Below are 26907 nucleotides of genomic sequence, written 5' to 3' on the forward strand. Positions count from 1 at the left end.
TTTCTAAGAAAGAAACAGGCAAACTGTGGGCAGCGAGATCAAGATGTGATAGGGAACAGGCGGTCTGGAGGGAAACTACAGAAGTGGGATCAGATGTGTGAATGGAGAGAGAGATGCCTGTAAGACTACAAACTTGCAAGCACTGACATCGGGCCCAACACTGCCCCGAATGTTTAATCTTTACAACGACCCTAAGGGATAGGGACCAGACACAGCCCCATTTTACAGATGAGTAAGCTGAGGCACAGAAGATGATTGAAGAGCAGCAAGGGGTGGATCCACGACTTGACCCTAAATAAGTCTAACTCCAAAGGCGTTTCAGATGACCTCCTCCTTTCTTTCTCTCGTTCTCGTTTCAGTTTGGGGTTTGGATTGGCTGGGTCTGTTTGGCATCGTCCCATTCCTGTTCGGGCCTCACATCCCTCCTGCAGAGTTCCCCAGATAAGGCAGTCACCACCGCCTCCCACAGAAGGGGAAGAAGCCAGACCTGCCCTCAGTGTAGGCAGATGACAACAGGAAGGCGGTCAGTCAGGTGTCACAACCATCCCAAGGGCAAACTCTGCGTGGGTTCCTGTAGCAAAGCCTTTGGAGAGGTGCTCCCCCAGACCCCCATCAAAAGCCTTCCCCCCCAATTCGCATCTTGCCTAGGAGAGCTGGCCCATTTCTGCTGCTGGTCACCAAGAACCCATCTAATCGAGCATCAGCTTTGGGAACAAAACAGATTTGGGAGGATTAAAAGCCTGTGCCCACAGACAGCTCCCACTCTCCAACCACCCTCCTTAACGTGCAGGAAACATTGCTCTCAGCCTGATCTGCTGAGGCAGCTTCTCCCAAAATTGTCTCATGCAGGCCATACCTCCTTTTAAAGATTTTAAAACCACCCACACTGGCTTGAAATAGAATTACTTTCGCATTTGCATTTTCCCTTGTTTGACTTTTGCAAGTCTCTGCGAAATGCTTATTAAGCACCTGACTTTTCCACGAAGTACAGAAGGGCTTAAGGGACAGTTTTCCGCACCTGGTCTCCTACCCATAAGGGGTCACGTCAACACAAGTCCCTTTAAACCATGCCACACCTCACCCATTAGATCTCAGAGTCCTTTATGAACCCCAGCGCACGCAGAAGTACCATCTGCGGAGGGTGACACCCAAATGCAGACTCTGGTCCCTGCCTGGGACCCCGAGGCACCAGGTCTGAGGAAGGTACAATTTCACGGGATTCCCATAGATTTACTGGAACTGACCCAAGCATAGGAAAAAGCTGGCCAGAGAGATTCTGAATGTTAACTTACATATATAAAATATCTCACTGGCTCAAAATTCAGTTGGCAAGAGAGCAGATCTTTTTGTTTGTTTTACATTTAATTAGCCAACATATCATTATTGGTTTCAGAGGTTCATTCAGTTCTAATACCCGGTGCTCACCACATCACGTGCCCTCAATGCCCATCCCCCAGTTACCCCATCCCCTACCCATCTTCCCTCCAGCAACCCTCAGTTTGTTCCCTAGAGTTAAGAGTCTCTCATGGTTTGTCTCCCTCTCTGATTTCTTCCTGTTCAGTTTTCTCTCCCATCCTCTTCCGTAATGTTTCTTATGTTCCAAATATGAGTGAAACCATATGATAACGTTCTCTGATGGACTTATTTCACTTAGCATAATCCTCTCCAGTTCCATCTACATCGTTGTAAATGGTAAGTGTCGATCCTTTCTGATGGCTGAGTAATATTCCATTGTGTATATGGACCACATCTGCTCTGGCCATTCATCTGTTGAAGGGCATCGAGGCTCTTTCCTCAGTTTAGCTATGAACATTGGGATGTAGGTGCCCCTTTGGATCACTACATCTGTATCTGGGGGCTACTGCTGGGTCATAGGGTAGCTCTATTTTTAACTTCTTGAAGAACCTCCATGCTGTTTTCCAGAGTGGCTGCACCAGCTTGCATTCCCACCAAGAGTGTAGGAGGGGTCCCCTTTCTCTGCATCCTCACCAACATTTGTTGTTCCCTGCCTTGTTAATTTTTGCTGTTGATTGCTGTGAGGAGGTATCTCACTATGGTTTGGATTTGTATTTCCCAGATGCCGAGTTGAGCATTTTTTCATGTGTCTGTTGGCCATTTGTACATATTCTTTGGAGAAGTGTCTGTTCATATCTTCTCCCCTTTATTCCACTGGATTTTTTTTGCTCATTGGGTGCTGAGTTTGATAAGTTCTTTATAGATTTTGGACACTAGCCCTTTATCTGATTAGACATTTGCAAATATCTTCTCCCATTCTATAGGCTGTCTTCTAGTTTTGTCGACTATTTCCTTTGCTGTGCAGAAACTTTTTATCTTGATGAAGTCCCAATAGTTCATTTTTGCCTTTGTTTCCCTTGCCTTTGTAGATGTGTCTAGCAAGAAGTTGCTGCGCCCAAGGTCGAAGAGGTTGCTGCCTGTGTTCTCCTCTAGGATTTTTATGGATTCCTGTCTCACATTTGAGACTTTCATCTATTTTGAGTTTATCTTTGTGTATGGTATAAGAAAATGGTCCAGTTTTATTCTGCATGTGGCTGTCCAATTTTCCAACACCATTTGCTGAAGAGACTGTCCTTTTTCCATTGGACATTCTTTCCTGCTTTGTGGAAGATCAGTTGACCACAGAGCTGAGGGTCCATTTCTGGGCTCTCTATTCTGTTCCATTGATCTATGTGTCTGTTTTTGTGCCAGTACCATGCTGTCTTGATGATGACAGCTTTGTAACAGAGCTTGAAGTCCAGCATTGTGATGTCCCCAGCTTCAGTTTTCTTTTTCAACATTCCTTTGGCAATTTGGGGTCTTTTCTGGTTCCATACAAATTTTGGGATTATTTCTTCCAGCTCTGTGAAAAATGTCGAAGGTTTTTTTTTTTTTTTTTTTAAAGATTTTATTTATTTGACAGACAGAGATCACAAGTAAGCAGAGAGGGAGGCAGAGAGAGATGGGGAGACAGGCTTCCCGCCGAGCAGAGAACCCAAAGTGGGGCTCAATCTCAGGACCCTGGGATCATGACCTGAACCGAAGGCAGAGGCTTTAACCCACTGAGCCACCCAGGCACCTCAATGCCGATGGTATTTTGATAGGGATTGCACTGAGTGTGTAGATTACTCTGGGTAGAATAGAAATTTTGACAGTATTTGTTCTTCCAATCCATAAGCATTGAACGTTTTTCCTTTTCTTTGTGCCTTTCTCAATTTCTTTCAGAAGTACTTTATAGTTTTCTGAGTACAGATCCTTTACCTCTTGGTTAGGTTTATTCCCGGGTATCTTATGGTTTTTGGTGCTATTATAAATGGGAATGATTTCTTAATTTCTCTTTCTTCAGTCACTTCATTAGTATATAGAAATGCAACTCATTTCTATGCATTGATTTTGTATCCTGTCACGTTGCTGAATTGCTCTAGAAGTTCCAGCCATTTTGGGGTGGAGTCTCTGGGTTTTCCAGATAAAGTACCATGTCACCTGCAAAGAGTCAGAGTTTGACTTCTTTTTGCTTTTCAAGTGCCTTTTCTTTTTGTTGTCTGATTGCTGAGGCTGGGACTTCTAGTACTATGCTGAGCAAAGTGGTGAGAGTGGGCATCCATCGTGCTGCACACCTTAGGGGTAAAGCTTTGTTTTTCCCCCACGAGAATGCTATTCGCTGTGAGCTTTCCGTATATGGCTTTTATGATCTTGCAGCGTGTTCCCTCTATCCCTACACTGTGAAGAGTCGTAAGAAAGGATGTTGTATTTGTCCAGTGCTTTTTCTGCATCAATTGAGAGGACCACATAGTTCTAGTCCTTTGTCTTATTAATGATGTATCATGTTGATTGACTCGCGAATGTTGAACCACCCCTGAGGTCCAGGAATAAATCCCACTTGGTCGTGGTGAATAATCTTTTTAATGTAACATTGGATCCTATTGGCCAGTATCTTGGTGAGAATTTTTGCATCCTTGTTCGTCGGGGATATTGGTCTATAATTCTCCTTTTTGGTGGCGTCCTTGTCTGGTTTTGGAATCAAGGTAATGCTGGCCTCATAGAACAAGTTTGAAGTTTTCCTTCCATTTCTATTTGTTGAAACAGTTTCAGAAGAATAGCTATTATTTTTTCTTTAAATATTTGGCAGAATTCCTCTGGAAAGCCATTCAGCCCTGGACTCTGTTTTGTTGGGAGATTTTTTAATACTGCTTCACTTGGTTTGAAGCTGGTTATGGGTCTGTTGGTTAAGGGTCTATTGGTTTGGGTCTATTCAGGTTTTCTATTTCTTCGTGCTTCAGGTTGGGTAGTTTCTATGTGTCCAGGAATGCATCCATTTCTTCCAGATTGCTTAATTTATTGGCATATGGTTGTTCATAATATGTTCTTAAAATTTCATCTCCTTGGTGTTGGTCATGATTTCTCCTCTTTCATTCAAGATTTTATTAATCTGGGTCCTTTCTCTTTCCTTTTTGATTAAGTCTGGCTAGGGGTTCATCGATCTTATTAATTATTTCAAAGAACCTGCTAGCAGTTCTTAAGGGACTGCTATCTCTTAAATCACTTTCTTGTTTGGAAACACAAGATTTTATTTATGCCTCTTATCTAGTCAGCAAGCATTTAGCGAGCAAAATGCACATGAACTCTCATCCAAATACTGTGCTGTGTGATAGACAAAGACAGGAGCACAGTCCTGCACAGTGGCTCCCAGCGCCAGTGACAGTGCCAGGATGTCTGCAGACATCGTAAGTGCTCTGTTCCGATGGCACACAAGGAGGTAACACTGACGGGAGAGGGGGCTGCTGAATCCGCATGCTGGAGCAGGAGACCTGATTCCAGGAGACAGACAGACGGACTGAGAAGGAGGAGGAAGCCAAGGCTGCTGTATTACAACTTGAACTCCTGCCCCCCTGCCCCGTGAGGGTGGCAGGGCAGCTGCTGGGGAACTGCGGGGGCGGGGGGATGAAGACCTGGGCCAGAGGGAGGCCGGGGGAACGTGAAGACCGAGTCAGGCAGGGGCACTGGTTGCCAAGGGGATGCCCCGGTCACAGTGGCGGGCCATGGGCAGCCATGCGCTGGCTTGAATGGTCTCTGGGTTTCTCACATGGGTCTGAGGGGAAACTCAAGCAGAGCAAATGTCGGGGTAACAAATGACATCTGGCTGGGGGACACTGTGCCGGCAACTAAAACTAGGACTGGTGGGGGGGTCTGCCGTGAGTGCTGGAGTTGTCAGCACAGAACAGTTCCCAAAGCCACAGAGAGACAAGATTGCACAGGCACTGGGGAAGAAAAGCACTTCAAAGAGCTCTGACCTTTACGTGAGGGAATCTGAACAAAGTAAAGCCAGGAATGCTCATCGAAGAAAGAGTCTGTGCCTGGCACAGTATTCTGGAAAAGAGATGGAGGGGAGGCTTTGAAGGAGGGGTCAATATGGTTTGAATGCTGCCAAGAGAAAAAGGGACGGGGACAACCTACAGATGGAGAATTATCAGTGACGGTGGGGAAACTCAGGTAGAAAAAGCATCATAAGGAAAAAAACAAAAACAACCAACCAAAGCCAGAGATGGAGAATAAGTATCAAACTCCTTAGCAAGAGGAACAGAAGACAGGGGTGTGAGGAGGACTGGAGGCAGGAAAGTAATTACTAGTCATAGAAAGGGCAGGACATCGGTCCTGGGGGGTGCCAGTCATCCACGCAAATGCACAGTCTCCCCGCGGATGCACGGACACTCAGATGCTCACGTGGACACTCGGATGCTGGCCCGAGTGGGAGCGGAGTTAACAAGGTGTGTATGGCATCGTTACTTTGTTTCAAAGTGATAAACGGTTACGGTTTAGCAGCTACCTCCATGAAAGGAATACACCTCCATCACAGCAGCAGGTGATTGAAGACCTTGTATATTCTATTTGCCGCAGAACCAGGTTTTCTCTCGTGACCAGGCAGGCAAAGGGAAAAGCTGGTTATGGCCAACAGCGGATGGAGATCTGAGACACGGAGCTCCCAGCCTCTCCTGTGCACTAGATCCTAGGGACAAAGCAAGCTCCCCTGACAGTTTTCTACCTGTGGGAGGACAGCAGGAGGCAGGGATGATCTTCCTGTGGTTCTCACCGCCAGCAAGCGAGGCCGTGAAGTCTGTAACAGTTAGACTCAATACTTCCCTTTTTGTTCTTAAGCTTTAAGGGTGGCTAGAGCTACGGCAGCAGTGCCACTGTACCCTCGACATGCTTTGTGGCTGAAGCCCACAGCAGACCAGCAACTAAAGCTTCCTGCCCTTGGGGGATGCCACCATGTCCTTGAGAAGAAGAGCCTGCTCAGTGATCATAGAGGGACCTTGCTTCCCGGCACAATCCTGTCCTGCTGGAAACACCGTGCTTCTTGGCTGACCCCGGAGCAGAGAGACTCTCCATCTTGCTTCTAAGTTCTCTGAGTCCTAAAACCTCACTCCCCTGGATGATAAATGAAATGTACGGCCTGGCATTGAGCTACTGATCAGAGGACACTGCATGTTACTGCTCCCACACCCCAAGAAAATCTGAGTTCTGAGTCTCGGGGGCTCACTTCTTCCTCAAGCGGAGCATCTGGAACTAGTGCTGCCCAAAAGAACCTTCTGTAAGGAGGTGGACATCCAGGAGCTGTCCCAAACAGCAGCCTCCAGCCTCATGTGACAGTGCATGACCACAGAGAGCCCAACGCGGGAACCGAAATTATGATTCCATTCAACTTAAAACAAAGGAGCCACCCGTGGCTAGAAGCCACACAGTGGACAACACAAAACTAATATCTACTGATATATCCTGAGAATGTCTCCTACAGGGGTTCCGATCTGGGGTGCATGAATTCCAAGGAGGCCCGTCCAAGAACGGTTTTGAGAGGCTCTGTGGATGGTCTGAAGTTGCACCAAAAACTACATACATGTGCAAGTGCTTTTTCCTGAGTGTCAGTCACCTACAGTGGATTCTCAAATGGGCCTGTCTCATCACTAATGTAAACAGCCGTTGTGGAACTGGGACCACTCTAGGAATTTCAGCACATTCTCAGTTCTGTCCAAAACAGACTGAATTTTCCAGAAATCTGTTACAGGAACGGCCTAATCCCTCCATTAAATATGTCTTCATGGCCACCTGGCTTGGGCCCTCATCCCTATGTCTCATGGAATCAACTTTGCCACCGAGGGGCTCGGGCAAGAAACCTCCTTAGCCTTACTTAGCACGTTACCTCATGCACTCGATTTGCCCACATGCTCACTCACTCACTCATCGGAGCTCTACAAAGCGAGAGGACAAGGAAGGCAAGAAGCCAGACGATCCAGCCTCGAGGCCCTAAGCAGGCTCGTGGCAGACAGACAGGGAGGCTTTGAGAGGCAACGGCGGGCTGGTCTGGAACAGAGGAAAGGTGGCTGATCCCAAGTGTCCCCAAAAAGCAGTTAGACCACTCCTTCCCTCGCTGACTGTGCTGGTCCCCTGCATGCTTGTGTTTTAATAATAAGCAGAATCGAAAGCAGTGGGTAAGAACACCTACAGGGCATCATTCTCTCCCCACGTGCAAAGCACAAGAAGGCCTACTGAGAGTCCCCTGCCCCTTTTCACAAGTAAGAGCGCTCCCAATAGCAAACCAGGTTTTGGTATCCCCTTCCAGAGCGCTCTTCAAAAATTTCTGAAGCAGCATCGCCTAAGAGAGTTAAATAATTCTGCAGAAATGAAGCCTGCTGGTCACCATCCCTTTTATGGCATAGGAGGAATTTCTGCCTCAGCCAGAAGAATAAAAGTAATTAAAAAAAAGAATAGGGGCGCCTGGGTGGCTCAGTGGTTTAAGGCCTCTGCCTTCGGCTCAGGTCGTGATCTCAGGGTCCTGGGATCGAGCCCCACATTGGGCTCTGTGCTCCGCAGGGAACCTGCTTCCCCCTCTCTCTGCCTGCTGCTCTGCCTACTTGTGATCTCTCTCTGTCAAATAAATAGATAAAATCTTAAAAAAAAAAAAAAGAATAAAAAAAATAAAAAGTAATAGAAGCGAAGGAAGGCAAAGATGTAAGCCCTCTTAGGAAGGGAGTAGGGAGTGGGAATGTCGTGAAGACGGGTAGAAGGCGGGGGACCCTGAGGACAGGTGGAAGGGTGCAGGGGTGCATGAAGATGAGTGGAAGGGAGAGCGGGGCGCCCTGAGGATGGGTGGAAGGGAGTGGGGTGTGTCCTCAGGATGGGTGGAAGGGAGCGGGGGTGCCCTGAGGATGGGTGGGAGACCCACATCCTATCCCCGGAGACAAAGATCCGGAAGGCACATGAAGTGGTACGGCGTGTGGGGATGCAGACACAAGAGCGCGGGGCTGCAAGGCTGGGAGCATCACCACTGAGAGCAACTCATGCTACATGGCCAACGCTTATAGTTATACATCAAATCACCTGAAGCAGAGTATTAACACAGAAGAGAAAGCACTACAACGTCCTCTCTCAAACACAAAAACCCCATCATCATAAATTGTACTTGCCACCCATCGGTGGTGAGAGCTTGCAATTCTTTTTAAATATGCTTCTAAAATAGTACCACCTCCATCTCCTGTATTTCATTCATGGCCCGCTCCTTGACATCAGCTCTTTTATAGACACTTAAAGAACTGACTTCAAGAGAAGTCAACTAGTAGATTAAAAATGATCATTTTAATTACCTAAAAGTGGTCAATTAGCCATGTGTTGAAACTACTTCAAATCAATTTAATGCATAAAAGTAACTAATAAATTGTTACGAAATACTTTCTACATTTACAGTGTCAAGTAAGTAAATGGTCTATAATCAGAATCCCCATCATCATAAAAATAATTTAACAGCCACATAGCTACCATGGTGAATCTCTAGCATTTATTCCCAGGACTGAAGACAGAAAATACTATATACATAAAACTGTGAAACAATGAGAAGTAAGGGTCACCAAGCTCACTGTGACTTTAAAAGTAATATTCGGGAAGGTCCTAAACAGAACAAATTCAAGCAAGAAAAACAGACAAAATGGCATTTTACTTTTTTGATCAAACACATGATTCTGACCAAGGACTCCAGGAAATAATATGCAACAAACTGTTTACTAAAAAAAGATTTTCTTTTTTCAGTATGTCAGTCTGGAAAAAAAATTGACAATCTATTTTCTGATCTGCTCCCTAATGGTGATTTCACTGCTACAGGATAAGAAAGCGCTCTTGAGAATAAGAGCCGATGGGAGCTGCCTCACGTTTCTTCGCTATAAAAACAGAAATTTCTATCCAAAGAAAAACAGTAATAAGGAGAAAAGGCTGTCAAAAATGTTCCATATAGGCTAAATGTTGCTGCTTCTCATTCTTTTTAAGAATTGGGGGGCGCCTGCGTGGCTCAGTGGGTTAAGCCTCTGCCTTCGGCTCAGGTCATGATCTCAGGGTCCTGGGATCGAGCCCCACATCGGGCTCTCTCCTCAGCGGGGAGCCTGCTTCCTCCTCTCTCTCTGCCTGCCTCTCTGCCTACTTGTGATCTCTGTCAAATAAATAAATAAAATCTTAAAAAAAAAAAAAGAATTGGAAAGCTGTGAGGTCTGATGAATTAACCAACAAAGATGTCGAGGACAAGAAAAACTGACCCCATGCATATCTTCACAGCTTAGCTAGCGTTGTTTCTCCATCTATAAAAATCAGGACTCTCTCACTGTTTCCTGTGTTAGGTAATTAACAGCTGTAAAGCGCTCTGGAAGTAAAAACTGCTAAATAAATAATGACTGCCAAAGAACTTTAACAGTAATATGCCACATCATAACGTGAAACATGGGCTGTGAACTCTACCGTTTTTGTTTTCCAATTAATAATGCAAGCACGACCCCAATCTCGCAATGTGGCTTAGCACAGTATTAGGCAAGCAGGTTTAATGTAGGGACTGGAAATCACAGGAGGAATCTTATTTTTCCTACAGCAGTTGACTCAACTTTACATATAGTAGTGAAAATAAGGTCAGCTGTTATTCCTGTAGCTACAGAAATATCACCATCATACCTGTGTCTACTTTTTGGTTAATTCCACCTACAAGCCATTTTACTTGAAAATCCCCCAAGCAATCAACTTTTGGAGAATTTCCTTTTATTGCACATTGATTTTGAAACCCTAAACCACAGTATGTTTTAAACTACTTTTCTAGGAATTAACGACACAGATAATGTTCACGTACAATCACTGCTCTCTACCCTTCCCGCTCACTTGGACTACAATATTTCTGAGATCGAGATCATCAGCCTCAGAATTCTGGTGCTTCTTAGACTTACTTACTAAAGAGACAAAATGACGAGATTAGTACCAATTCTACGACCTTGCAAATTTTCATACCAGTGGTGGTAGGAGCATAGCATGATGGCTGAGATACGGGCCAAGAGAGCTAACTTTATTGTTCATAACTAGTCTTGTTTTTTTTTTTTTTATATATACATTTAAATAACTTATGAATGCCAGGAAAATAAGAAAAACAAACAAACAACAAACCCCAAAAATTTAGAGCACGGAAAAATGGGAAAACCTTACAGATCAGACTTAATTCCCTCTCATTTAAAATATAACCTATAAAAAAAACAGTGTTCTATCTCAATCTAAAATCTGATCATGGTTCCGCTTATAAAGAAAGCATAATGTTCTCTGAATTATCTGCAGTTATAAAAAAAAGTAGCTATGAGAAGCAGTTTAAACATCATTAAACAAACAAATCTCGTGTATTATTATATTTGGGGAGAAAGTCATCTCCAGTGACTATTTCAAGGTAAAATTAAACATCTGTGGAAGGAACCAAAGTAAAGGGTATTATTCATATTAAAATGCAAATATATAATTACATCCCCATAATAACCAAGACCTCAAATACCAGTTTTAGTGACTCGTGTTAATTTAATTGTGACATTAGCTTTTATAATCATAGATGTAAAAAGACCACTGTGTTCCAAACATGATTATCACACCAGCATCTCATTTCATGAAATTATTAGTTAAGATGAGAGCCTCTGAGCAAGTTTATATTTGATTAGTTTCACTTGCTTAGGATTCCTGAATAATTTAGGATCTGTTTAAGCAAAAGGAAAGCAGAAGGGGCTCCTTCTGAGAAGCACCGTGTGTACCTCGCCACTTCCAGGCGGACCCTAGGTTCCCCAGGGCGGAAGCGAAGCCAGCGTACCTTCCAGGTGAAGCCACATCAGCCTCCCCTTCACGCTGACAACAGAGGCCACGCAGAGCTCTCCTGGGTTCCTGGGGTTGACGGCTTCGAGCTTCATGTTCTTCGTGAACCCCCGACTAAACGTGGTCTGAAAGAGAGAGAGATGGGACACTGAGCCAGGGCACAGCGAGCAAGAGCAGCAGCAGAGGGGCCCGCGGGCCCAGCAGGGATGCACGCACAGAGGCACGCGCAGGCGCACACAGACACGCGCAGCTGCACAGACCCACGCATGCGCACAGGCTCGCGCAGGCGCACACAGGCACGCAGACCTTATCCATCAAAGAGGGTTGCCACAGTTGGTCGGAAAAGAACCATGACCTCATCTGCCTCCCAGAATGAGAGCTCTGCGGACACACCGCAGGTGCCTATAGATATCTGTTGAAGGAGATGATGAATCCGTTCTCTGCCAAGCCCCGTATGCGCCCTTCCTTCTACGCCATCACTGAGGCGTTTCTAGGGCTGTGCCACAGTCCATCCATTTACCAGTTGAAGGACATTTGAGCAGTTTCCAATTTCTGGTGATTGTGAATAAAGCCGCCATAAACATTCAAGTGCAAGTTTCTGTGTAAACATAGTTTATGAGTCTGCTCGGAAGACCATAACAAAATACCATACACTGGGTGGCTTTAACAATAAAAATTTATCTCGCTATTCCAAAGGCTGGAAGTCTGAGATCACGGTGTCATGGGGTTGGCTTCTTCTGAGGATACTCTCCTTGGCTTATAGACAGCCACCTTCTTGCTCTGTTGTCTCCAGTCTCTCCTCCATGCATGTGGTCTGTGTCCTAATTACCACTTCTGATATGGACACGAGTCCTGCTGGATTAAGGCTCCCCCTTATGCCTTATGTTACCTTAATTATCTCTTCGAAAACTCTAACTCCAAATACAGTCACACTGGGAGGTACTATGGGTTAGGATTTCCACTGTATGAATTTGGGGGACTACAATGCAGCCCAGAGTGCAGCTTTCATTTCTCTAGATAAGGAATTGCTGGACCATATGGTAAATGTATGTTTAACCTTCTAGGAAACCACCAAATTAGTTTCCATAGATCATACTGCATTCCTACCAGTGGTGTGGGGCATTCCAGTGGCTAAACGTCCTCCCCAGCACTTGGTATTGGCAAGTTGTCCAATTTTAACCATTCTAACACATGTCCGGTGCTTGCTAATCATGACTTGAATTTGCATTAAATTAAATGTGGAACATTTTTTTCACACGTTTCTTTGTCATTTGTCGATCTTCCTTGGTGAAGAATCTGTTTCTCTCTTCATTCAGGAAGCATTGCCTGTGGTGGTTGATTTCTTTCAGTACTCTACAAACACTGGTTCACTGTCTTCTGCTGTCCCTTGTCCCTGATGTGAAGTTCACTGTCATGCAAACTGCTGTTCCTCTATTTGGGATCTACCACTTTTTCTCTGGGTGCTTTGAAGATTTTTCTCTTTATGTCTGGGTATCAGCAGTTTGACTATGCTGGGTGTCTTCCTATTTATGCTACTTGGGGCCCACAGAGATTCCTGAACCTGTGCATTTAGTATTTTCAGCTGCTTTGGTAACTTTTGGCCATTGTTTCTTCCCACATTTTCTCTTCCATAGTCTCTGTGGCCATTTCTTCTAGGTCTCCAACTACATATGATATTTTCCCTCAGGTCCCTGAGATTCTGTTCTCGTTCCCCACACCCAATCTTCTTTCTCTCTCGGTTCTTCAGATAGGATCACTTCTATCCTCAAAGTCATCAGCTCTCTTCCCTGTCACCTCCATTCTGCCAGGAAGCCCTTCTGATGAATTTGCTTATGTTAGGTATTATATGTTTCAGTCCTAGAATTTCTCTTTTTTATACTTCCTACTTCTCTTCTGGAACTTCCTACCTTCTCATTCACATTTTTTTCTCAAACTTTAGGATACATCTGAATCACCCGGAGAACCTTTTAAAAACAGACTGCTGGGGCCCCCTGGGTGGCTCCATGGATTCAATGTCAGCCTTCAGCTGAGGTCATAATCCCAGAGTCCTGAGATTGAATCCTGCATCCTCCCTCTCCTGCTCTCCCTGCTTGTGCGCGCGCTCTCTCTCTGTCAAATAAATAAATAAAATCTTAAACAATAACAACAACAACAACAACAAAAACAACACACAAAAAAACAAGACTGCTGGGCCTTCCTCCAAAGTTTGTGATTCATTTGATTTGAGGTAAGTTCACAGAATTTGTATTTCAAGAATTTGCTGGAGCTGCTGGCCCAAAGACCACACTTTGGGAATCACTGCTTTACACCAAGCTTAGTCTTAATGGGAGCTTTAATATAACATGTCTGCTAAATCTGACATCTGGGTCATGCTGGGTTTGGCCTCCATTGGTTATCTTTTCTACTGAGAATTTTCCTATTTCTTCATATGCTGAGCAACTCTGAAGTCTGGATATTTTAAATGTTAAATGGCAGAGACTCTGGATTGTGTTATGTTCTCCCCAAAAGCGTTGGTTTTTCTCTTTTAGCAAGCAATTAACTTGTTTGGACTCAAACTACACACTCTGTCTCTTGAGAAGGAGCTCAAACTCCCACTCAGTCTTTTGTCCTTAACTAGGCTGCCTGGAGTTTGCCTGGAAAATACACAATCCAAAAAGACTTAAGCAGAATTTATACACAGAATCTGTGGTTCTCTCTCCTGGCTCTTCCTTATCTGTGACTCCTTTCACTTTCCAACAGTTGTGGTTGCCCAAATTCTGTTATCTGGTTCATCAGGCCAGAAAGACTGTCATTTTTATATTGCTGGTTTTGTTACCTCATACATCAATTGTCAAAAAAGTCTGAAAAAAAAAGTAAATCACACAACCCATCGTATTCCTTCCCAGCGACCTGCTCCCCTCCAGATCTGCTCACTCTTGTTCATTCGCCACACCCCCAAGGTAGTTGTCTCGGTATCCTGTCCAGAATCTATAGTTAACTGCCAGAGGGTCAATTTAGCCAATAAATACTCAGCCAATACTCAAAGCAAAACTCCCTCCTAGCATTATTTTTAAATAAATATAAAATTTTCCAAAACCATCCACTACTATACATTTCAATCAAACATTACAATACTGAAAACATCTATTTTGAAATATATAAACTGAAATTAACAGGTTCCTGTGAATAACAGAGACTACATCCTTGCATGGCCCATGGGGAGAAACTGAGGTTATTCACAGTCACAACTCTTCGTATGCAGGTTAAGTTGTAAATGCAATTTTATCTTTATGTAACCGTAACAAAATTACCCAGCAAATGTTGAAAAAGCAATTTGCATTTTTCCTTTATGTTTCTTTGGAAATAGGAAACACAGAGATTTTAGGTGGGTTATTTTTCTGCAAGTCATCCTACCCCGTCCACATCTATGTATTGAACTTCTTTTTGATAATACAACTCAATAGGCTGCCTGAAAAGCCTCTAAGTAAGTTAAAATGCATTTTATCCTCCTTAATAAGGGAAAGCGACAACCGCATAACCTATTTTCGTTTCAACTCACTGCTTGAGGGTAATTTATAAAGATCAATAGCAAAACTGTTACCTGTGAGTTTATTTTACTAAGCATTTGGCTGTGTCAATCCATTTCAGCCCTGCCTGGAGATTGTTAAACGTCCCCAGGGAAATCCACTTCCACACCACCTCTTCTCTCGTACACACAAGATGTGTGATTAAAAAATGAATTCATAATAAGCATTCTATTAAAGAGCACTTGTAGTGAGCTAACAAAATTCAGCAAAGCATCGGTAATGCAATGCACATGCCAACAGGCTGATAACGACCCTGTCGATTAAATAAACGGAGGGCCAGAAACAAAGAGGGCATGTTTGTAACAAGTGCATTCCTAATGAATACGCCAGCATATTCATTAGGAGCAATTTCATCGTGGAAGCTAAATCCTGAAAGCTCAGAGGCCACCTGGGGATGTGGCTACTTGCTCCACAGCGACACTGCACATGGCCAGCTGCCCAGCGGAACGGGAGCAGAGGATGGGTGGAAAGCAGCCGCAGTGGAACCATGTTGTCACAGAAGAAAGCACTCCCTACGTACAAAACTAGGGGACATGGCAGGATTTCCCTCCTTCCCAAGGCTGGAGAGGCAGGGAAGGGGTATTTCTTTTGTTAGGCAGAAAGCACACTCCAGGGGATTTGGGGGATGTGGTAAGTATGTCCACCATCCTAAGTGAAAGGTGACAAGGCCAGGACTCTGTGACAAGAGATGGCACTCTGGTAAAGAGTCTAGTGAGACGCTCTGGGACTTGATCAGCCCTGGGAGCTGACCCGCGGCTATCCTCACGGTGGCATGCCCACACAGCATCCCCGTCCTACCACCTCAACTCACCACGAGGAGCTTTCCACACTGCAGAAGAACCTTTCTGCAAACGCAGCATCGGCCAGGAGGAAGGCCCTTTGGTCATTTCAGGAGCCCTGGTTTCCAACTCTTCCACTGATGTGTTTCCATGTACATGAGTACGAGCCGGCCCGCCGATCAACCTACTTCATTCCTCGAAATCCACCTCTGGTTCATGCTCGCTACTGAGCTCCCCCAGGAAGCCAACCCCTCTACCTCTCAGATCTCGTGTGCTATGAGCCCCGCAGTCCAAATTATGGGGGGGGGGTAAGGGAGTGGCAAGGAATCAACAGCTCTAGGAGTACATGCCCAGAAAAGGTCTTTGATTTAGGGGCTCTCTCTCTCTCTGTACTATCCACTATCCCCAACTGGAGGATTGAGTCTTTTTTTTTCTTTTTTTAGCATAAAGAATTAACTTCCATAACTGAATGCATGTTTAACACACAAGGCTATATATTTATGCCTCATTCTCAAAACAGAATAATCCAGATCCCTTTTCGTAGTTCCTAGGGCTGATAAGGTTTCAATAATTTATAAGCTACTTTATACGACCAACTCCTATAACTAAACGAGTACGCATGTGCGCACACACACACACACACACACTCACACAGGGCTGTTTCATGGGCCATCAAGCCAACAGCTCTACTTGAACCAGGAAGCGGCGTAAAGTAAGCAAAGCAGAGAACTGCTGGGCTAGCATCTTACAGAAGTGATCCAAGGAAAGAAGTTGACGATCACATACTGGGAATATAGCTCAAGGGCAGAGCATCTCCTATCAATGGGCTTATCCACAGTATGCCCCACACAGCAAATACCCATGCAATGGTGGCACAGGGGGCCACCCAAACGTGTCTTCCCCTCTCTACAGTACAGACTCGTGGCTGGAACAATTCCCTGGCCATGGCACGTCTCCCAGCCTCATTCATGGCAGGTGTGGCTGAGGGACCGGTTCTCACCAGCAGAAGGTGGATGATGTATCATGCCAGTATCAGGTGCCGTGTTGAGAAGCAGAATGAGCTTCTCCTTCCTCCCTTTCCTTACCTGCTCACTAGATTTCGGATGATGAAGCCAAGGGCTCCCGGGAGGCTCAGACACTGTCATAAGCACGTGCCGATCAGGAACACCCTGGACCGTCTCCTGTGACTACGGCCCGGAGTCACCCTGATACACAACCCGAAAGAGGACTTTTCAGGACTACAAAAGCCTTATGCTCCTGCCGCCCATGGCAGCCCTCTAGTTTCGCCCAGGGAATAGAAAGCAGCCGACAAAATTGATGGTGGTCACCCTCTGGGAGAGAAAGAGTAGCAAGAACCAAGCTGCTTACATTTCTGAAGCAGAAGGGAGGGGCTTCTTCTGTCCCGTGCTGCTTGTGATAATCAGCCCAGTCGAAGTCCTGGCCGGAGTAACCTGCACGGGGCAAAACACAGACAGAACAGCCTTCGTCAAGCTAAAGCTCAGAGCAAACGAACAGCTTTAGAGTTGGCCTCTCATGAGAACAATAAGAGGTCCAAGACAGGGCCCCAGAGGGTGATGTCCTCCTTGCTTCCGGATAGCAGGTCAGATTTCTGAGGGGAACGTGGGAAAATGTGAAGTCCAACATGCACGTAAGGTGTGCCGTCATTAGTGTAATAGGGGCCCTGAAACCAGGCCAAGGTGGGACTCAGGGGCGGGGGCCGAACTGCTTTGGGGGAGAGCAGATGAGCCAGGATACTACACACCACACACCCACACAGCACGTTTGTAGAAATCTATAGGAACTCCTCCCTCCACGTAAATCCTGAGTTCACGTGAACTTGCTTCATGGTATCATCGTGGAAACCATGAGACTTTACTGGAAAACACCACCTTGGGGGATGGTTTTTTAAAGAGTACCAGTAGGTGGACACATAGCGAACAAGGAGCTGAGGTTCTCCCCAAAAAGCCTGGAAAGGCACGGAAGGCAGCAACAGCCCTGCCTTAGGGGTGCACCACAGAGGAGGAAGGAAGGAGAGAATCAGCAAAATCAGGCCTGTCTGGGTGAGGATTTGGAGGGGTACATTGGAGACCTGGAGGGAGGGGGTTCGAGACACAGCTCTTCCCACATACTACACTTAACGAAATACAGATCTTACCAAGGTGGATTTTTCCCGTTCTTTATTCATTTCATGTGGCAGGAAGGGCACAAGTAAGAGTCATGTCATGACCACCGTGATAAGACATGGGAGGTCTTGGGAAAGTCATGGGAAGAGGAAACAGTTCCAAATCTTAAAATAAGCATAGCATTGGGTGTACAGTTTAACCTGGAGAGAAAAACACCTTTTTCTGTGAGTTTCATTTGCATTTCCTGTGAACAAAGGACAGCAGTGGAAGCCATTGGGATCAACGGAAACCGTGTAAAATGTCACCATAACCTTCACTTGAGCACTCTCTATTGATGGGTTTAGGCGTATGGAAAATAAATCCACAAGGGAGTTCTTAAGTATGTTTTTGAGCCAAGTCCCCATTTTTTCTTCCCCATATCATCATAAATCCTACACCTGCAAATTCACTTAACATGGGGACTTGTAGTTCCTAAATCCCATAGTTGCAAAGTGACTCCAGGAATTCTTCACTGAAGAAAGTCAAGATCCCAGCTGCCTCCTACCTCCATTTGTACTCCCAAGTACAAGGTAGTATTTTCTTTTCATTAGGGAAGTTCAATTTACCCAGTTTCTTTAGAAGATGGAGATGGGGTTAACGAAGAAGGGAGCTGCCCTCTGGCCCAGAGCCTGACCCTTGGCCCTCCAATCTGCTGCTGACCATGAGTGGCAGAAGTAACCCCCCCACCGCCCCTTCTTCCTAAGACATCCCTATCATTCGATTAAGGCTGACAACTCCTCATTTCTTTCCAATAACGAGTTAAAATTCGTCAAGTTTGAGATGCTGTATTCTTCAAAGAGAGTTTTGAAGAGATTCTGGAAGTTTTTCCACCTGTCTTTGCCGCCAACCCCTCTCTCCAGAGCCAGATGGAGATTTCGGCAGGGGTTTCCAGAAGGCACCCTCTCATCAGAAGTTTCTGGAAGGGACCAAATCACCTTTTTTCTGAACACTTATCAACAAAACATGTTTTCAACAAGATCATGCAAGTTTCTTTACGATTAATAAAACCTCCACTTGGGGAATGGCTTCTCTGGAGCTGTTGGACAGCAAATCTTTACATTAATGTGTAAGAACAGAAGAATTTGCCCAAAGACAGCTCAAAATGCTGAGAATCTATGTGACATATCCAAGGAGGACATCTAGGATTTGAGAGTCAGCTCTCCCCAGAGCTGCGTGAGACAAGGTGAGAACCACTGGAACCTTCTGTGCCCGACTTCCCTTATTCACAAAGCAAAGGGAAGATCTTTAAGGCACCTCTAGCTGTTGCATTTCATAACTGAGAGCCACCATTATTCATTATTCTACCGTGGCTACTTAGGAATTTTTCCCGTCCTTCTGTGGTTAATTCCTTCCTCTTTTCCTATGAGAAAAATGTGGCAGGGTAGATAAAGAGAGGTTATGAAACAAGGTACCTCCTGAAAGCTCTCCACAGAATAGGGGAAGACAAGATAAATCCTGCAACAGAAGGACCCCATTCATTTGGGGTTGTGGCAAGCTGGCTTCGCTAAGGGCAAGATCTCATTCCATTCCGATGTCTCTTCCCTGGGCCTCTGCTGCTTAGTAACTTTTGTGAGCTGACAAAAATTTCATCAAGATCATGGGGGAGGAGACCATATAGGAAAAAATATATATATAAGTGAATAACAACCCATTTTCTGATATACTATGGAAACCTGGGTATTCTTTATAGTCAGATAAAACTTTCCAATGTGGAAGTCACCTCTACTCCCCCCACAGAGGCATGAGCTGGGCTTTCTATAATCACATTTATAACCATGAACTTCCCGTGGGCTTCAACCCACTCCATCAAATGTCATGCTCTCTGGTTTCTTAGACCTATGTTCAATCCCTCTCTATCTAGTCTTCCAGACTCTCTCTACGGGGAGCCATTTTTAATCTAATGATTTCAAGATAGAACCAAGACTTGTTGGGTATCCACACAACAATGGATGATTCTACCCCCAAAGCTCTTCATTTCCTTGACTATCTGAACAGCCTAGACCTCTCCTCCTCCTCCTCCCTCCTCTTGGGAACCTTTATTCACTTCATCACTTAAAATTCTTTTCCTTCAGGCTGATAATGAGCTCGCTCTTTGTAAGGCAGTTTTGTGACAGCTCAGAATATAACTGCTACATAAAAACAAATTGCTGTGGCTTATATAATAGAGACAACAGGGGTCAATTATACTCATTAATCAACAAAGACAGAACAAGAAGTACTGAGGCTTAACTGTAGCTAGGAAAACATGTTGTAAACCCAGGAGGGAGGAAAATAACAGAGGGGGAAAGAAAAGGAAATCAAAACCCCTTGGGCTATTAAAATCCGCAACAAGCCGCCACAGGGGACCGCTGAACCATGGCCACTGGAGTTATTTAAGCTTTTATTAGTGTTTATACTGAACGAAGTTCCAACTGTTACGGGTCCAAAAGAGAACAGGTCGATGACCCATTTCCTTATGATACAAATTAATTGGCACAGGACAGCCTCACTTGCAAACATTACTATTGGGCGTGCAAGTGGGTAATTCTTTTAGAAAACAATTTGGCAGTAAAAATGTTCACGAACTTTGACATGACAATTTCACAACAGTTTCAAAAACAATCCTGAAAACTGAAAAAGTGTTCTACGTTAAGATACATACAATGGCATTATTACTGCTCAATCTGGGGATGGGGACCACTTTACACCCCCAGATCAGAACAGAAATGAAACTCATCCAAGATCCATGGAAAATCATACAGGCATGAAACTGCACACAGTTTATAAAAAAAAATATGAAAACATTATTGCTACAGGTTTAGATGGAAAGACTGCCTGGTATAAGCATATACAGAACTACCAAATTTATAGAAAAGTATGCAAAGAAAAAGACCCAAGGAAATGTAGGGAAAGCTTAGTAATGGTAATTAACAACACAGTTATCTGGATGGTGGGATTCATGGATATTTTTTTCTTCTGTCTCTTTGTATTTTCCAAGTCTTGATAGTGATCATAAATTATTTCAACAAAAATTACTTACAAGTGTAGCACCTTTGCTCCATTATAAAAGATAAGGCACTAGTCAACCAAAGAAGAAGTAATTCACACGTGACCTGAGCTACACCATGAGCACCTCCCGAGAGCCAACCTCCAGCTTCTCATTTGCTAACAGAATCCTGATTTTATCCAGTTCCTACAGGAAATCAGGACTCTCCTCAGCACCATGAAGTGAATCATGACAACACCATATAATCATGGCGGTCTTCTTGACCTTCGCACAAGGAAGTGAATCACCACAACCACCCCCTACATAATAATGGTAGTCTCATGCCTTTTGCACCAGGAAGTGAACCATGACAACCATGAGATAATCATAGTAGGGTGGAGGTTAGGGTAAGGGTTTAAAAAAAGACATCCTTCTGTAATAAAAGAGACAGAGTAAGAGCTGCTCTTCTATACTGAGTGAATATGAAAAAATTATACAATCTTCAAAAATAACATCAGCAAAAAGAAATCACCTTTGCCATCTATCCAACTGGCAAAATGGAGGACAATGATAAGAATCCACCACTGTAAAGACTGTTGGGAAACAGGTGCTTTTATTCATTTCCAGTTGGCATATCACTCAAAAAACCACCACAGATGTCAACTGGGCAATGTGTCAAAACCTTTAAGAAGGTGTCTCCTCTCCACTCAAGCCATTTGCTCATGCACACAGTCAATCATTTAAAAGCTCCGATTCAGTGTACCTATTAAGGCACAGTTCTAGTACCAGGCATGCAGAAGCAAAAAAAAAAGACAACAAAAACCCTTCCCCAGGCAAGCGTACATTTCAATGAGAGGAGACACATCATGTACAAATATAAAAAGTCAGACAATCAGAGCGTTACAGAGAGAAGCAGAGAAGGGGCAAAGGGAGGGATGTAAGTCTTGAGGAAAAGCTGAAAGTCCGAGGAACTTAGGAAGGAAGCCTTGTGGCCATCTGGGGGAAGGGCAGGCCAGGGGGAGGGGCCAACAACTGTGAAATTCCAGGAGCATGTCTGGAATGTTCTAGAAAGAGCAAGAGGGGGTGTACTGCAGGGCTGGGCAGAGGGAGCTGGGGTGAGAAAAAAGCAGTAATTCCACTATGAAGCTCCCACAGAAATAATAGGATTGCTGCACAAACGTTTTACGCATCAAAGCAGATGAGCCCAATACACACAAACAATGGGGACGTGTTTAAATCATTTCTTTACCTGCAAATCATGGAACTCTCCAGTCAGGTAATGTAGGAGACATTTTGCCAAGTAAGTGGCAAATTGGTGTGTATAAATAAGTAAGTCGATACACAAAGTTACATATTCTGAGAAACAGAAATCCGAAAGCATATACACCAAAAGAGGTTTCTTCAGGACAGGAAGTTCTCTCCTTTTTCTCAAAAATTTAAAGAATGAATACATTATTAAATCTATAAATTAAAAAAAAAAAAAAAGCAGTCTCTAAGCGATGTCTGGGTGGCTCAGTTAAGCATCTGCCTTTGACTCAGGTCATGATCCCAGGGAACGGGGGTCGAGTCCTGCATCGGGCTCTGTGCTCAGCAGGGGGATCAGCCTTTCCCTCTGCCTGCTGCACCCCTGCTTGTGTGCTCGCTCGCTCTCTCTTTCTCTCTGTCAAATAAATAAATAAAATCTTTAAAGGAAAATCTTTAACAACAACAACAACAAAAAACCCCACAGAAGTCCTAAAAAGTAGTAACACTTTCTCAAACAAGGAAATGCATTTAATTCAATCACTTTTCCCTGAGTCTCCAGGTTGCCGGCCTCTGGTTCGTTGAGGGTAAGAAGATGAAATAGGTCCAGCTGTCCCCTGGCTCCAGGAGCCACTGAGAAGGACATGCACACGGCGTGGGAACAGTGACTCCGGGATGGAGGCCGACGTGGAGAACTGGGACAGAAACCTGGGAAGATACACCACTGCACCGCTGAAGAACACACAGCCCCACAGCAAGAGGTCTACCTCAGAGCATGTTCACAGCATGAGGTATAGATGCAGGAGGCATGTCCACACCACACGGGTGAGGAAGCAGGACCACAGACGTCAGGGCGCAGGCGCAGCCCCAGGAACCAGTCTGTTGACTCCCGAGCCAGGCTTCCCGATGATCCCTCAATGCCACTCACCGTGAGTCTGCACACAGGCTCATAGGCAAGAAGGCAAAGACACGCGCAACTGACTAAAGCCCTTCCTCTCACCCATGCTGTTTGCTAAAGAGCTACACGCCACTCCCCCACCCCCCTGAAGTCTGCCAGCTCCCTCACTTCCCCAGCTGACATTCAGTCAAGTCCCCCGGTGCAGATCTTTAAAACACACACATTCATTTCCAACTGAATTCTTCTGTGTTTACATTCATAGAATAACGCAGAGGCAAAAGAACCATGGAAAATAAGAAAAAGGGTGGAAATAAATAAGTCAAGTTAGTATAAACCCGAGCTGTGCCAACTTCCTCATCTTTTAGAATAAAAACCAATGCTGAAACGAATTTAACGTTGATAGGTGACACTATGACACCTGATACACTTCTTTGTCACAAAATGTTAATCTGAATCATAACCATAATGTTAGGAGGTGTGGACGTGTCCCCAGGAGGGAGTCCAACATCATGAAAGTATCAGTCAATGGCAAAGCCATGGCAAGCATCCTGAACAACGAGACTGAGGCTTAAGTGAAAGGAGGGAGGCCTTTTCCAACCACTGGAAAATTTTCAGGTATAAAAAAGTGACCCAAACGGTTTTACGCCCCCAATTTTTTTCAATCAAAAGTGAGTTTTTGGGACGCCTGGGTGGCTCAGTTGGTTGGATGACTGTCTTCGGCTCAGGTCATGATCCCGGGGTTCCAGGATCGAGTCCCGCATCGGGCTCCCAGCTCCATGGGGAGTCTGCTTCTCCCTCTGACCTTCTCCTCGCTCATGCTTCCTCTCACTGTCTCTCTCAAATAAATAAATAAAATCTTAAAAAAAAAAGTGAGTTTTTGTTCAAGAATCAATCAGAAAGCCAGAAATGAGAACAGACTTCCAAATCCAGTAACAGGATGGATGCTCTTGGATGGGGACGGCATATAGTAATAATAAAAATAATTACATAGCTCAAAAGAGAAGAAAATGTTCAGATTCCAAAAAAGTCACGAGGGCCACAAAAGCAGAGCTGATCCGTCCAGTGAACGCTCGGAGCTCACACGGGGTAGAAAACAGCCATGGGCTGGAGAGAGTGGAGCCGCAGGGGCTGAGACGATCACAAAACGCCTGGTCCCCGTCCGATGCCTGGTCTGCGACAACAGGACAATGGGACCAGACAGACTTAGGAGAGAAGGGGCAGACACAGCTGCTCCCAGCCCAGGGCTCCGAGTAAGTGGAGAAGAAAGGAGTGCCATGCTCCACCAAGCCAGAGGCCCATGTGGGCATGCTGTACCATTTTACAATTTTTGTACAACACAGGCTGAGAAATTAATGTGACATTCATTCATTCATTCATTCATTCATTCCTTGAATATCCAGGGACACCTCCATGTACCAGGCATTGTTTTAGGTGCTGGGGATACAGAAGTGAATAAAACTGGTTTTTAAAATCCTTACTTTCTGGTGGGGAAGATAAAGATAGTAATAAATAAATACTTCCAGGACTTGTAAAAATCCTATAACACTGGGTAGGCCCTAACACAAAGCTAGATGGAAGGAAGTACTTTGCTCTAAGGATTCTGGAACTCCCACAGAAATCACCACCACCATTGAAAACTAGTTCACAATGGAAAATCACAACCCACATAACGGAACAAATGAACGTGAGCGTCAAAAAGGGGTTTAAAACAAAATAACCGACTAGGGATAAAGAGGGTCAACAGCAGCGAACCCCAAAATCCCGGACTTTAATGTCCTGCCATGCTTCACACATGTACACACGCATGCACACACACACACAAGCTGACAAAGCCTCAATCTCACAATGATATTTTGATGAACCTTCTAGAAAATTGTGGAACAAACAGAAAGGTAATATGTATTTTATGTAATATGTAATGGTTGAACAGTTAGTTTACCTAACAGAATACTGACAATACATTTGAAAGCACAGCTAAAACAGAAAATTCTGGGGGCACCTGGGTGGCTCAGTGGGTTAAGCAACTGCCTTCAGCTCAGGTCATGATCTCAGGATCCTGGGGTCGAATCCCACATCGGGCTCCTGCTCAGCGGCAACCCTGCTTCTCCCTCTGCTTTCTACTCCCCTTGCTCTCTCTCTGTCAAATATATACATAAAATCTTCCAAAAAATGCAGATAATTCTGTAAATACATACACATTACCAAAATTGTCTCAAACAGAAGTGGTAACCATGACTAAACTTAACCACTCAAGGAAATAAATTCATAGTCAACAGAACACAAACTAGAACAGCACCAGCCAGATGGTTTTACAAGCTAGTTTTACAAAACCTTCGAGAGTCAGATTGTCCATATCCTACACACACGGCTCTGGGGGGACCCGCCTTACAAAGGCGGCTGGATAGGAAATTAGCATGCAGAAACCAGTGGTGCTCCATTATACTGGCCACAGTCATCACAAAAAACAAATGAATTAAAAAAAAAAAAAACGTATTCACAACAGCAAGCAAAAGGACAATGTACCTCGGAAAAATTCTAGCAGAAGACTGGAAGTTATAAAAAAGATAATATAATGAAATGTCAATTTGTTTCAATTAATTAAGTCCAACACACTGTCAATTAAAATCCAATGGGATGTTTTATAGCGTCTTCCAAACTGATTCTTATAAAATCCAAATTGCAAAAATAACCTGCCAAAGGCAACCAAGATAATTTTGAAAAGGAAGAAAAAGTGGAGGGATTCGCCTGATGGATATCGAGACATAAAGGAAAAAGTATTTATGCAGAGATGGACAAACAGACCAGCAAAGCAGAATAAGAACAGATAAAAGGTCCTCACCCTTTAGAGGACTCCCTGTATGCCAGCCGTGGCTTTATAGATCAGAGAGGAAATCAGGGACTATTCAATTCATGACGCTGAGACAATGGGTGAATCTGAAAATCCAATTCAACTTCAGAGAAAGAATAAAATTGTTTTCTTTCCTCATGCCATACAAAACTTCACTCCAAGCACATTAGAAAGAGCTAAATACAGAAAATGAAACCTCAAGATTTTTAAAGAAAACACAGAGGAACATCAGTAAAGAAAAATTTCCAAAGACATATAAACAAATCATAATGGAAAAGGCCGGTAGTATTTGACGACATTACAATTTCATATTTCAATATAACATAAAATACCATTAGAAGCGAAGCAACATGCCACAGGATGGACTCTGATACATGGTGAAGTGTATGACAAAGAAAGCATTCATATTCAAATATAAATACTTCTATAATCAACAGAGGAAGGGCAAAAAGTATAATCAACAATAGAAACGAAGTACAAATTGCCAACAAGCGAACGAGGAACTTCTCCACCGGGCCAGCGATTAGGGACGCCAAAGCGAAACAAGGAGACCCATTTCACAGCTGTCGGAAGGGCCATGTTCAAGCCCAACGCACTCATGACAGCGAGGAGGATGCGAAACGTGAGCCCCAGCAGCCATCCCACAGCTGGATACATCCCCAGAGAGACCTCTCCCACTCTGGCACATGTACGCAGAGGCACATCTGAATGTCATTCCAACACAGAAACCAGGAACGACCTGCAAAGGCCCTCAGTGAGGATCACGGTCTGCTCACACAACAGGCAAAATGAATGAATCATCGATACGCGCCAACGTAGAGAAATATCTATAGGACGCTACAGGGTGAGAGTCACATAGAAAGAGGCGTGGCATCCTACTGTGTGCACGTGTTGAAAAGATCTGCTGTTGAGCAAACAGTGAGAACCTCCAAGTCATGCAGTGGAAACGCAACAGGTTTAGGAAGGTGGGTATGGTCATGGCCGGGGGGGGGGGGGGGGGATGGGGGGGCACCGAAGTCATGGCAGAGAGGAAGGGTGGGAAGGGTCAAGCACAGAACATAGGCAGGACTTCAATTCATTCAACGCTCAACACACACTGACCAAGAGCCACGCTCTTCTAGCCACTGGGAATGAGCAGAGAACCGGAGAAAAATCTCGGCTCTCTGGATCTTTCGCTGCAGCGGAGAGACACACACAGAACAGGACAAAGAAGTAAAATCTACATGACTTGCATCTGACATGCTAAGAAGTTCTGTGCAGCGAGGCCACGCAGGGAAGGAGGTGACAAATGTTGGTGGGGGGAGATCTGTAATT

At 44.6% G+C, this 26907-nt stretch overlaps 1 protein-coding gene across 7 annotated transcripts in view; it reads right to left on the bottom strand.

The window, feature by feature from the left end:
- The window catches only part of SFMBT2 (Scm like with four mbt domains 2), a 224946-nt gene that overhangs the window by 46893 nt on the left and 151146 nt on the right, over nt 1-26907 (bottom strand). For all 7 annotated transcript variants that reach the window (XM_047740302.1, XM_047740296.1, XM_047740300.1 and 4 more), the window contains 2 exons: nt 16847-16929; nt 11132-11258 (listed from right to left, as the gene is read on the bottom strand). In XM_047740302.1, coding sequence (XP_047596258.1) covers nt 11132-11258; nt 16847-16929 — 210 coding nt within the window. The remainder of the gene's footprint in view (nt 1-11131; nt 11259-16846; nt 16930-26907) is intronic.

Source organism: Lutra lutra, chromosome 8 (genome assembly GCF_902655055.1).
Source record: "Lutra lutra chromosome 8, mLutLut1.2, whole genome shotgun sequence".
NCBI classification, from domain to species: domain Eukaryota; kingdom Metazoa; phylum Chordata; class Mammalia; order Carnivora; family Mustelidae; genus Lutra; species Lutra lutra.